This window comes from Piliocolobus tephrosceles, chromosome 1 (assembly GCF_002776525.5).
Source record: "Piliocolobus tephrosceles isolate RC106 chromosome 1, ASM277652v3, whole genome shotgun sequence".
NCBI lineage: Eukaryota > Metazoa > Chordata > Mammalia > Primates > Cercopithecidae > Piliocolobus > Piliocolobus tephrosceles.
The window spans coordinates 218,532,707-218,545,037 of record NC_045434.1 but is presented as its reverse complement, the minus strand read 5'-3'; the positions used below and the strand labels follow the sequence as shown (position 1 = coordinate 218,545,037).

Below are 12,331 nucleotides of genomic sequence, written 5' to 3'. Positions count from 1 at the left end.
GTGATGAGCCTGGGCTCTCACCCTGCGCCATCTCGTCCCGTCCTCGGAGGGGACAGGGAGGGGCATGTCCTCAGGTCATCGAGAGGGCACAGGCCCCAAAGACAACCTCACCCAAGGGCACCTCACCAACAACCAGGGTGAGAACCAGGACCCAGATCCCAGCAGCTCCATGGCCGAGGAGATGGGTGCGTGTACAAGACGCTCCCAGCACCCAACGTAGGCGACCAGGACCGAGGAACTGTCCTCAAGCCCTGAAGCTCACTGAGGTTCTGTCCATCCTGGAAGGCAGAAAGACAAGAGATAGCGACGTGGCATCTGTGGAGAGCCAGGAGATTACGGCCTCCCCAGGCCCAGTTCCTGTGCACACAGGCGAGTCTGAAACATGGAGGTCAGTCACTGGGAGACGCTGTCGCTTTCTTGCTTGGATGCCAAGAGCAGGACTCCTGCATCTCCCCCACACTGTGGGTACCTCCCAGGGCAGCAGGGGCACTGCCCCCAGGCAGAGTGAGGACAAGGAAGAGTGGCCCTGGGGCTCTGGGCGTGGGCAGTCCAGGAACTGCATGCCCTGCCCTTTGCTTGGGCCCATCTACCAGCATATCCAGCACCTACCCGGGGGCCCTCGGCTCCCCTGGGGCCCAGCCCACCCAAGACACAGCTCTTGGCCATGAACATGAAGATGAGCCGAACTCTAGTGGCTCTTCCTGAAAGAAATGAGAACGCTCAGCCACGCCCATGCACACTTTGTTCTTTTTTTTAATACTGAGGAACCGGAGTGGAGGGGTCCTGCCAGGCTGCAGTGACCCTGGGGGAAGTCGGGAGAGCCCTGGGCTGCAGGACAGTCCCCTCAGGCTCTGGCCCTCCAGGGCTCCCGGCTCTCGGGCCAGTGCTCACGTCCTCAAGTTGTCAGCCTGAAATCCTTCCCCCGAAAGTCTGCCCTGAGGGTGCCTCTTGTGCAGTGCCCAGTCCCCACACCAGTGCAGGACCAGCTTCCCCACAGGACTGCCCACCTCTTCCTCCCCAACACCGCCTGGCCCTGGTGTCCTCACAGCCACAACAGCCCCCTGCTGCTGGGCCTTGCCCCGCCCCCACCACCCTGAGCACTTGTCCTCCTCTCCTGGGATCACCCCAAGGCCTCCGTGCCTCTCACTCTGCAGAGTCAGTGGCTGGGCCCAGGGACCGGTGGGAGCTCCCTCAGGAAGGGGGCTGAGGGTCGTTGGGGGAGGCAGTGGGGGCAGAGCTGAGTCACCAGCCTTTGGGGGTCCATGGCAAGGAGAGAGACGCCTGAACTTGGCCAATCTCCTCCTGTGTCATTTCAGGCCGGAGATGCAGGACGTGGACGGCAGCTCCCAGTGTCCAGGCCTAGCCAGCGAGAAGCAGGAGGACGTGGAGGAGGAGGATGATGATGACCTGGAGGAGGACGATGAGGACAGCCTGGCCGGGAAGTCGCAGGACGACACAGTGTCCCCTGCACCCGAACCCCAGGCCACCTATGAGGACGAGGAGGATGAGGAACCACCCGCCTCCCTGGCCGTGGGCTTCGACCACACCCGAAGGTGGGGGCAGCCGTGTGCTCCTGGACGGGGCAATGGGGGAACGTGGGCGTCCATCAGGAGGGGGACCTCCCTCTTCAACCACTCGTGAGCCTATCCCAGGCTCAGCCCCTACTCCAGCACAGCCACCTCGGGGCTCCTGCACACAGGTCAGGGCAAGGCTGAGCCATGGGCAGCAGGGTCAGGGGGGCTCTCAGCCCCCCACCCACCCCCAGGGGCCTTGGAGGCTGGAAGCAGAGTGTGGAAGGGAAAGCATTTCCCTGCACTGAGCAGACAAGGAGGCCCCCGGCCCTGCAGCAGAGCTGCCTGTCAGCCTGGGACAGGCGTGCAGCCCCTAGAGGGCCGTGGGCACAGGGGCCAAGCACCCACTATTCTGTGCCGGCCAGAGCCACTTCCCCATGTCCTCAGTGTTCGCCGCCGGTATCACGCTTGGGCGACACTACCAGCATTCCCAGATCCCCCTGGGGAGGCCCTTCGGAGGTGGCGTTTCCTCCCCAGCCTGGATGCTGCCCCTGAGTCCCGGGAGAGGGAGCCCTGGGCCTCTCAGAGCTGCCTGGGGTCTTACAGCATTGACGCCTCCTTCTCCACCCTCCACTCGATAGATCTGAGCCCCCTGCCTGCTGCCTGATGTGTGTGCACGCACTCACCCCTCCCTGACCTCTGTCCATCACTCTCCTGCATCCGTGTAGCTTCCGTCCAGGCGTCTGTGTGTCCGTGTGTCTGTCTCCCTGTGCATGTGGCTGGCAGGATGCAGTGGCGTGCATGCAGGCCCGGAGCAGGCCTTGCGGCATCAGAGAGGCGGCCAAGGCCAGGCTGCTAACAGCAGGCCCTCCCTCTCCCCGGTCATTGGTGCAGGTGTGCTGAGGACCATGAAGGCGGTCTGTTAGCTTTGGAGCCGATGCCGACTTTTGGGAAGGGGCTGGACCTCCGCAGAGCAGCTGAGGAAGCATTTGAAGTTAAAGATGTGCTTAATTCCACCTTAGATTCTGAGACTTTAAAACATACACTGTGCAGGCAGGCTAAGAACCAGGTAGGTACCCACCAGAGCCCTGCCCCCACCCCACGTGGCCTCCTCAGCCAGGGGACAGCCAGCACTCACCTCCCGCCGTGGCCCTCCCAGGCCTGGGGAAGCTCTGATCACTACTAACGCCCCCGTGCTGCATCCTCCAGACAGGCCCCAGCGACCACCGCCCTCCCGCAAGCTGGGGTGCAGCAGGGAGGGGCTGAGAGCCGATGACCCTGGCGGGACCCTCATGAGGGAGCTCACTCGTGGACACGGGCAGCTCACCTTCCTGTGGTCCTCAGTGGGAAAGGTCTGTGAGCAGGTTTCTGGCCCGCCCAGCCGCCTTCGTCTCCCTCCCTCTCTGAGCTGGGCCCCAGTGGCCTGCAGTCCGGGCTTTTCCCACGGGAAGAGCTGTCCAGCCAGGCGGTCTCTGCTTCCCGGCTGGAGCTATGAGGTCAGCAAGGGCGCCAGGGTTGGCCCCAGGTGCTTCTCGGCTTCTCTCCTTAGGGCAGATGGCCCCAGGGCCCTGCCCACGCATCTCTCCAGTCTGTAGGGACTGGGGGTCTCAATCAGCTCTCTACAGCCCTGCCAGAGGAAACAGGTCCGCCCCAGGTCTCAGCAAAAGCCGTCTGCGTGTCTGTCTTTGTCTTTTTACTAATTCTGTCTGGAGTGTTAACTCGGGTGGGACAGTGTCGGGCTTTCCCACCTTCCTTAACCCGCACACGACGCTCCCCGAGTCCCATCCCCACCGGCCCTGTGCTGGGGGCAGAAGGATGTCCCTTGAGCTAATGCCTGGAAACATACCTGCACTTCCTAAGAATCCCATTGGCCCAGAAATGCTGCACGTCCCTGTCCCAGAGGCAGCTCTTTGGTGTCCCCACGATCACCAAAACAGGCAGCCCTTGGCAGGGGTGGCTCTTGTTGACCCCCAGTTCCCAGGGCCCTCCTAGACCAGACATGTGTCTGTAGCTGATCACCAAGTGGAGAAAACTTGAGGGGAAGGGGTGGGAAGGAGAGGAGGCTTTGAGGGGGAGGACCCCAAAGCAGCCAAGGGAGCTGGTGTCCACAGGAGGCCCCACACTGGCACCCCCGTGTCCTGGCATCACTCGGAGCAGAGGGTGGCCTTCCTCCCTCCCTCCCACTGTCACGGCTGCTCATGTCTTCCTCCTCCAGGCTGCGGAGAGAATCTGGGTCTCTTAGTCCCTTTTGCTCCCTCTTCCCGCCGTGGACCAGGGTGAGGTTGAGCCAGGCCAGGGCCGCGGGAGGCTGGGAACAGATGAGGCTCGGCCCTGCCATCCCGGGACGGTCTGTCCTGCCCGCACGCTCACCTGCCTGTGTGAAACAGCCCGCCCTGCCCATGCGCTGCCTGTCTGGGATGGCCCGCCCTGCGCACGTGCTCACCTGCCTGTCCTGTGTGTGTGTCATCCCCTCCCGCCAGGCATATGCAATGATGCTGTCCCTTTCCGAAGACACTCCTCTCCACACCCCCTCCCAGGGCTCTTTGGACGCTTGGTTGAACATCACTGGAGCCACGTCGGATTCTGGAGCATTTCACCCCATCAACCACCTCTGACGGGCTGGGCGGCCGGGGGCCGGCGGCCAGAGTGAGGGCACCAGCCGCAGAGGACGAAGGCGGACGGGGCCCCGGAGGACCCCGTCCCTTTCTGTGGCCACTCCTCAGCATCCTCCCCACCCACCATGTTTCATTCCGACTTTTCCAGTGGAAATTCAGACCCCGAAAGTCCCTAAAGCAGCCGTAGAATCTCACCACCTCCAAGGATTGGTCTTGAGAACACCGTTCAGTGATGGCCCCGCAGGCGGCTGTCCAAAGACAGCCAACGGAGCTGCCTCGCAGAATCAGTCAGTGGACAGGTGGACGCTCCGCTGAGACACAGAATCAACCCGTGGACAGGTGGACGTTCCGCTGAGACAGAAGCTGGTGGCCACTGCTGGGTGCCTGCGTGGGGTCGCAGAAGGGAATGGATAGACGGGTGTGCTCAAAAGAGAGAGATCACTCAAATGATTTTTATAATGAAATGACAAGAATAACCCTTTTGGTAATCGTATTGACTAGAGTCTATTTAAGCATGTGGTTTTAAAAATAGACAGTATTTTTTAAAAATCAAAAAATGACTTGCAAATTGTTTTTTTAAAAGTAATTTTGCATTGCTTTGAAATTTGAGCTCACTTGCAAACCCGAGTCTGCCTGGGAACCTGCACTGTGCCTGGGTGTGTTCTTTATACTGTAGATAATGGAGAAATTTTCTATCTCTGTCCCTATTTGTATACGCCAAGGTGACGCTGGGTGCCCCGAGGCAGAACAAGAGGCATGGGACCACACCCGCGAACCGTGCAGACTGCTGAGGAAGTCTTAGACAGGGTGCCCTGGGCTGCAGGCCTGCCCGAGGCTGGGAGGGGAGCATGCCTGCCATCATGTGACATGGAATTGGTGCCAGGGCCGCCATGTGGCCTTCAGAGGAATCCACGGGCCCCCACCTAAGACCCCTCAATTGTATGGGGAAGTCGAGGGCCCATGGCTCGGGTCCACCGTGCAGAGATGTGGCTGGGCACCCATCTTCCTTCCCTCCTCGGTCCCTGCCTTGGCCACCCCACGCCGGAACCCACCGCCGTCTTCTGAAGGCAGGGCCTTGGCCATGTCCTGGGTCTCCCAACTCCCACCTGACCCCAGCCTCTCCGGTGTCCTCCACGTGGCTGCCCTGAGGAGCGATCCCAGCGATGGCTCCGGGCCACCAAGCCGTACCTGTGCCTGAGACTCCGGATGGACGACATAGTCACCACGTCACTCTTCCTGTGTGTTCTTGGTGAGACACAGCTTGAGAACGGAAGGGCGTCGGGGGAACCTGCCGCAAGGAGCAGAGACAGCACAACCCCCGGGGCCCGGCCGCCTCTGTCTCTTGGGATGCAACTTCCTCCCCACTTGGATGGGCTTTAAATTATTCCCATAGGGGCCAATTTCAAATAATAATTTTTTCCCTGATGGAATTTACCTTAATCTGTATATAACTTGTAATTTTTTCTAATTCATTTCTTTTCTTATTTTATTTCCTCCTTAACAGTATTTTTGGCATTAGACATTCTTATTGTGAAGAAATAATGTTAATATAAGTATCTGGTGAAGGACCAAAACCGTGTAATAAGGTTGTGTGTCGTGTGGGAGTGGGGCGATGTTTTATGTGCCAAATACCCCCGTCCCCTCCATGAATCCTGCTGTCCCTGCTGCCGTTTACCAGACAATCATATGTTTTTGTTAAATTTGCGTTTCAGTTGCATTTGCATTTAAGACAAGTGTTCTATTTATTTCTTGTATTGTTTGGAAGAAAAAATCATGATAGTGTCCCAACAAGAAGAGAAAAAAAAAATGCCCACGTTGCCCTTAAAAAAAAAAAAGAGCGTAAATACAAACAGGAGTGGTGCAAGCCGCCTTGGTGTGGCTTTGTGTCACGCATGGACATCTCAGGCTGTCCCCTGCGGTGACAGGAGATGTCCTGGCTGCTCCAGGCCAAAAGACAATTGTCGCTGTGGGTGCCAGGCAGTCCAGGCTTGCACTGAAGACTTGCCATGGGGAGGTTCCTGCAGGAGGCTTGACCTGATGTATCACAGTGAAAGGGACCTCTCCCACGCCAGATCTGCACAAGACGAGATCTGACAAGACGAGACCCACCTGTGCGTGCGCTGGGGCCACGTGCGGCCTGGGTGGCCCCCCGGGGCAGCGGGGGAGCTGCCTGCAGAAGAGCCAGCCGGCGTGTCGGGAAGGATTCAGGATCTGCAAACACAACCATTCAGGCCTCCTTATGCGTTTCCACAACATCCCCTGGGTCAGACCCACCAGGTACCGCATAGGAATTTCCAGTTTTCCTTGATCTAGATGGGATTCTTGTAAAAATTCAACCTCGGACATAAACACCCCATTTCTGTAAACTCAAATTATATGATTTCTTCTGCGAAAGAGTAAGGTGTGTGCTTTGTTTTTTTTTTTTTTTTTTTTTTTTTTGCAATACGGCCCCATCTCTCTGAAGTGGGACGTTCGGACGGATGGAGCCCTCAGCGTGTCTTTTCGGCAGAAGCAGAACCGATGAGGGCCACCCTTACCGTTGCTCTCTGGATCCCCTGTCCCATCCTGCCGTTTTCAGCTGTCTTCCTAAGCATCCTGTCTTCTCTCGGCGCTCTTTCCTTCCACCCTTCCCAAGAGTCCTGGTTGCACGTTTTAAGTCATATATTTTTGTCCCCCTGAAAATGATAGCAAGCCTAGTTTCTCCTGAGCATCCAGCCCCCAGGCCCCAGCACTTGGCATTTTCAGGAGGCCCTGTTCTTAGAGCCCCTGACAAAGACAGCACTTATTTCCTGGGCTGGTGCACCCCAAAACATGGTGCCGACACTTAGCGTGGCCCCAGGCCCCAGCGAGCCTCGCCCTCCCAGCTTTGCTCTGCCCAGCAGTGTTGGTGCCCAGAGATGACATGGGCCAGGGAGCCCGGCCCAGGGGTGAGAATTCAGAGATTCTGGCCTCCAACTGTCACCACACTGTAAGGGGCCCATGTAGCTGTGTAGCATGGACAGGGACGCGACAAGGCAACTGGCTGTGTCTGTGGCCAGGTGGCCAGGGTCAGGGCTGCAAGCCAGGGGTCCAGGGCCCCTCCGTTCAGCCTAAATGCTGCCCCAATGCTAACTCCTTGGATTGTCAACCCCCATCCCCCAAACAGAAATTCCGAAGGAAGCCTCCTCGCACCTGCCCTCCGCTGCTCCTCAGACCCCAGCCCCCAGCGAGCCGACGTCCCCACCAGGTCCTGCCCTCATCTCCAGGTTGGGCCCATGGGGTGGCTGCTCTGTGGGCCCGGCAGACCCTTCATGAGGGGGACCCAAGATGTCACTGACTCCAAACCAGAGGATGATCCCCTGCACCCTGCATGGGGCCCTGGGGTGTGGAGCAGTGGCTGGGGTGGGCATGGTGTGGCCTGAGAGACTGCCCCACTGGAGAGACCTTCCTTTACAAGGCCATGCATGCAGCTGTCCCATCCAGACCCCGACTGGCCAAGACCTCCACGTCCCCAGAGTCCAGCCCTGGAAATTCCAAGGGCCCTGGTGTCCTCTGCCTTCCCCGCTTCCCCGTGAGCGTCTGCAAAGCACTTGCCTGAATACATATCACGTATTTTAGACTCGAAGCCTCAAAGCACTGGATTGTGGTCTCCTGCTCCTCTGTCCCGTCCCCCTGCCCAAGTGACTGAAACCTACTGAGCTATATTCACTGTGCTGTCCTGGGGGAGGGAGAGGAGAGCTCGCCCCTGCACTGCAGCCTTGTGGGAGAGGGCAAGGCACCCCTCCCAGCCAGGGATGCCAGGACGTAGCTGCTTCTGGTCAGTGGAGGTCAGCCGGGTATCAAAAGCCATGAAACTGTGTCTCTGTAGCAATGAGTGATACTGTGACGAAAACATTCTTGCATTCTTCCGAGAAAAGTTCCTCTGCTCCTTCCATTCCATACTTGTGTGTTTTGTTCTTCTCTGTCACTGGTTCGTATCACCACTTTTGGAAAAAAACTACATAAATAAATAAAAGGCAGCTTGAGTTTCCAAACGTGCGATTCACTTGTGAACAAAAGTCATTCTAACAATTGCCTTCGGCGTCACGTGCATTGCCACTTCTCGTTCAGCACGAGGGATGCTGAGCCCTGGTGTCAGAATCGTAATTTAAAGCGTGTGTGTATACGGACTTTGTCCCTTAAGGTCTATAGAGAGAATCCTCGCAGAGTCACAGACCTGTGCCGCCCGCCACCTTTTGCCATTGTTACATGATAGATTTGGTTTAGTTTTGTTTTGTTTTGTTTTTTCTTTTAGAACTGTACAGTGTTGAAAAAGAAATCAAATGTAAATGTCTGGTTTTCATATAATGTTTAAAAAGACCATTGAGAAGGAGGCTGGCGCTCGCCCCATGTCCCCCTTGATTGTAAATTGCTTCTGTTTATAAGTAAACTGTGCATGACTCCTGCGTAGCGGTCATTATCGTGTCTGTTGGTGAAATTTTTATTAAAAGGAAAATTCTGTAGATGCACTTATTGAATATGTGATTAGGATCTACGTCCGAGACTAGGAGTCCTGAACTGCCGACGCAAAAGAGGCACAGTTCCCAATTAATACGGAAATCGCTGTGGGAGGAGAATGAAATGAGACATGAAGTGTAGGAAATCATGCAAAGAACAACTTTGCAAGTTTCATTCTGATGCTTGTGATAAAGACAAATGTACTTGTGTAGAGACATTTCCTTAAGAGAAGGCCTAGGAGAAGCTGATTTTGAGGTTAATGCTGTAGAATAGGACTGTATACCAAATGTAATCTTTCCAATGCTCCAATGAATTTATACATGAGATTGATATGCAATAAATCTGTGTGCTTTTCTAAGCCTCGGTGCCCGCGAGCTTCATTGAGGGAGAGGCCCCAGGCCTGTAGAAGGGAGAGGAGGAGCAAGCCAGGACTTAGCTGAGGTCCAGGCTCCCTGGCCTTGACTGAGGAGTCCCGGGGCCAGGCCCTGATGCCCTTGGAGCTTTGTTCCCTCCATCTTCCAGGGCAGACTCCTGGCTATTCCCATTTTCCAGAAAAGAATAAGCTCAGGAAGGCATCAACTCCCTGGACAGCCCTGCAGCGAGCACGATGACCTCCAGGTGTGTCCCTCCGCCAAGCATGATGGCCTACAGATGCAGCAGCCTCCAGGCATGTCCCCCAGCTGTGCCTGCCTCCAGGTGCACAGGACCCAGGGCCTACCCCACAGGCCTTGCCCCGAGGCCTCCGGGGGACGCAGCATTCCTTGCTGGAGGTGCTGGGGGAACCGATCTTCCATGGCAGCATTCTCCAGGCTTTTTAGCACCTGGTTTCATGGCAGACAGTTTTTCCACAGACCAGGGGATGGATGGCTTGGGGCTGATTCAAATGCATGACATATATCGTCCACTTTATTCCCATTATTATTACATTAGAGTATATAATGAAATAATTCTACGACTCACCATAGCGTAGAATCCGTGGGAGTCTTGAGCTTGTTTTCCTGCAGCTAGATGGTCCTGTCTAAGGGTGACGGGAGACAGTGACCGATCATCAGACATTAGATTCTCATGAGGAGCGAGCAGCCTACATCTCTCACACACAGTTCACAATAGGGCTCACGCTCCCATGAGACTCTCACGCTGCCGCTGATCTGACAGGATGTGGAGCACAGACAATGAGGCAGATGACGAGGAGCGGCTGTAAACACAGAGGAAGCTGGGTTCGCTCAATCACTGCTCCCCCCATGCTGTGCGACCCGGGTCCTAACAGGCCAAGAACTGGTCCTGGCCCATGGCCTGGGGTCTGGGGGCCTCTGTTCTAGGCCGGTCCTCAACCCACCCCTTCCTAAGGGTGGCCCTCCCCATGTCAGCCCTCCCTGAAAGCTGTGTCCACCAGCACCTCACACAGCCTGACACTGTCCTGACAAGGGACAGCCACAGGGGGTGGGGAGTGGGAAGCAGAAGCCCTGGGGCTAGAGCAGACCGAGTCTCCTCAGGGGCTTCTCTGAGATTCCTTCCTGGGGCCCTCCTGCCTCCGGGAGAAGCTCCATCCCCCACCCCGATTCTGCTCTGACCCTGACCCAGAAGCCTAGGGTGGGTAAACCTCAAAGGGGAATGTCCAGCCAGGCCGAGCCCAGCCTCCCCAACCAGGATCGCCCCAAACAGTCTCACCCACGTAGGTCCCCACTGGCTCCCTGCTGACACAGAGGTGAACTGATGTCCCCCAGGCAACCTGGCTTCCCACCCAGGGCCTCTGAATGTCTCCTGGACTCCCTTCTGCCAGGCCTCTGGAGCTGTGCCCCTCCACCTCTCCCCTCCCTTATCCCTGAGTGCCTGGAACACAGGCCTGGCTGGGGTTCCGGGAAGGTGGGCAGTCATTACCCACACGCGGTCAATGGCCTTGCTTCAGAGTCAACACCGCGGGCCTTCGACCATCTCCCAGCAGCATCTTCTTCCAAGGGCCCCTGTTTGAGAGTGGCCCGGGCTGATTATAAAACTGACATTTATGATGCCAGACACCTGCTCACATCAGCCACCACCACAGCTACCACCTTGGCCATGCCTATGGGAACCTCTCACCTGCCTGAGACCTCATAGACCCTCCTGCCTGCAGCCTCCCCTCCCCACTCCCTGAAGCTCCCTACCCCTGACCCTTCCATGCCACCCTCCTCAGCCACTCCAGTCCCCAGGGGGCAGCCCCAAACTCCCAGGACCTATACCACCAGCAAGAGATCCTCCTCACCTGCCAGACCACACGGGAGGGGGCTGGGCAGCGCCTCTTCCACACGCCAAGAGCCCTGGGCTGCCCGTCTGACACCCCCATATCTATCCCTTCGCATTTGTGTAAGGAGAGGCAGCTGTAGGCAGCTTTATTACAGGCAGGGAAATGTCTCAGCTTCCTCCAGCACAGCTGAAGTGCTCAGGGATTCTAAGCCTCCCCGTAGACTGACACCTTCAGACCCCAGGTCACGCAGGGTACCCCTTAGCCTCCGTCCACTGAGTCCAAAAATACCACATGCACTGGATTTGGGGCTGTGAGGACTCCTGGGGGCTCCCTGATTCATCTCTCGGTCCCCAAAGCCTGGCTTAGGGCCCATGCCTGGGAGAAGGCTGCTTGCATGAATGACGGGATGAGTGAATCGGTGGCTTGCTGTGAGGGCCATTACTCAGCATGGATTCTGGGATCACCAGGGCCCCCCAAGTCCACCGAGCGGCCAGAGAAGGCTCTAATGTAGGTAAAGGGAAGCTGGGGGGCTGGGGTCCTCAACGGCAGCTCCTGGTGGCAGCCAAACGGGCACAGGCAGAGGCTGATCTCGGAACAAGATCCCAGACCCGAGTCTGGGGTGTGGAGCCTGTTTATGTTCTTAACAACACCACGTGAAGTGTTGACAGTGCTGGACTAGCAGGGGCAACGCCTTTCAATATTTCTAGGTTCCTTCCCTTCCCGATGTGATTCACGAAGCGTCGGTGAGATCTTAAGCCCCCTCAGTCAGATGTGGGCTTGGCCCCGGGAGCCTGAGGCCCAGAGACGGCTTAAAGGGCTTCTCTCTGGGAAACACGTTTCTGCTCTCAGAGGACAAATTATGTGAATCACAGAACTGACGGATGGCCCTGCTCCCAAAAGTCACTCACAGCAATCGAATGACAGTACACAACCTCCTCATAATGGCCCTTCCCTGGAGCTGGCCACGCTGGGCCTCCACGAGTGAAAACCCTTCCCATCTTTGTTCAGCCTGGCAAACTTTCTCCTCATTAGCCCCGGAGGGGAGAGGAAAAATCTATGGAATAAGGGAGCTGTGTGATAATGGCCCTATTGTCAGGGCGACCCCAGAGGGAAAGAGAACAGAGACTCACAGAATATTGCTGACAAGTGGACTTTGTCTTCCTGCGGCCGGCTCCTCGCATAAAAGACGGAGGAAAAAGGCTCCATTTTGGAAACAGGGAAAAATCAACAGGAGAAAAAAAAATGTGTCAATGAGGAATCTGTTTTCTGGGAAAAGAGATGCTTTTTAATTCCCCTTCAGACTCATTTTGGGCCAAGTGAGCTTGTCAGTTATTTGCAGAGAAGCTATTTTGAGAAGCATTAACCTTAATTCTCATGGCAGCAAAAGCCTCCCAAAAATCAAAGTGTGTCCTCATTCAGGGTAAAATGGCCAGAACGAGGGTGGCTTTTGTACAGACAGAGGTGCCCAGAGAAAGGTGTCCCGCAGCATAAGTTGCTCAAGGGGGACT

General features: G+C 56.7%; 1 protein-coding gene across 4 annotated transcripts in view; it reads left to right on the top strand.

Annotated features, from left to right (window-relative positions):
* Positions 1–5,914, top strand: part of PRDM16 (PR/SET domain 16) — a 51,947-nt gene extending 46,033 nt beyond the window's left edge. For 3 of the 4 annotated variants that reach the window (XM_031934827.1, XM_031934826.1, XM_031934829.1), the window contains exons 13-15: positions 1,317–1,553; positions 2,406–2,580; positions 3,992–5,914. In XM_031934827.1, coding sequence (XP_031790687.1) covers positions 1,317–1,553; positions 2,406–2,580; positions 3,992–4,126 — 547 coding nt within the window. In that variant the 3' untranslated portion in view covers positions 4,127–5,914. The remainder of the gene's footprint in view (positions 1–1,316; positions 1,554–2,405; positions 2,581–3,991) is intronic. The other variant, XM_031934828.1, reaches the window with a different exon arrangement.
* Positions 5,915–12,331: the final 6,417 nt, after the last annotated feature.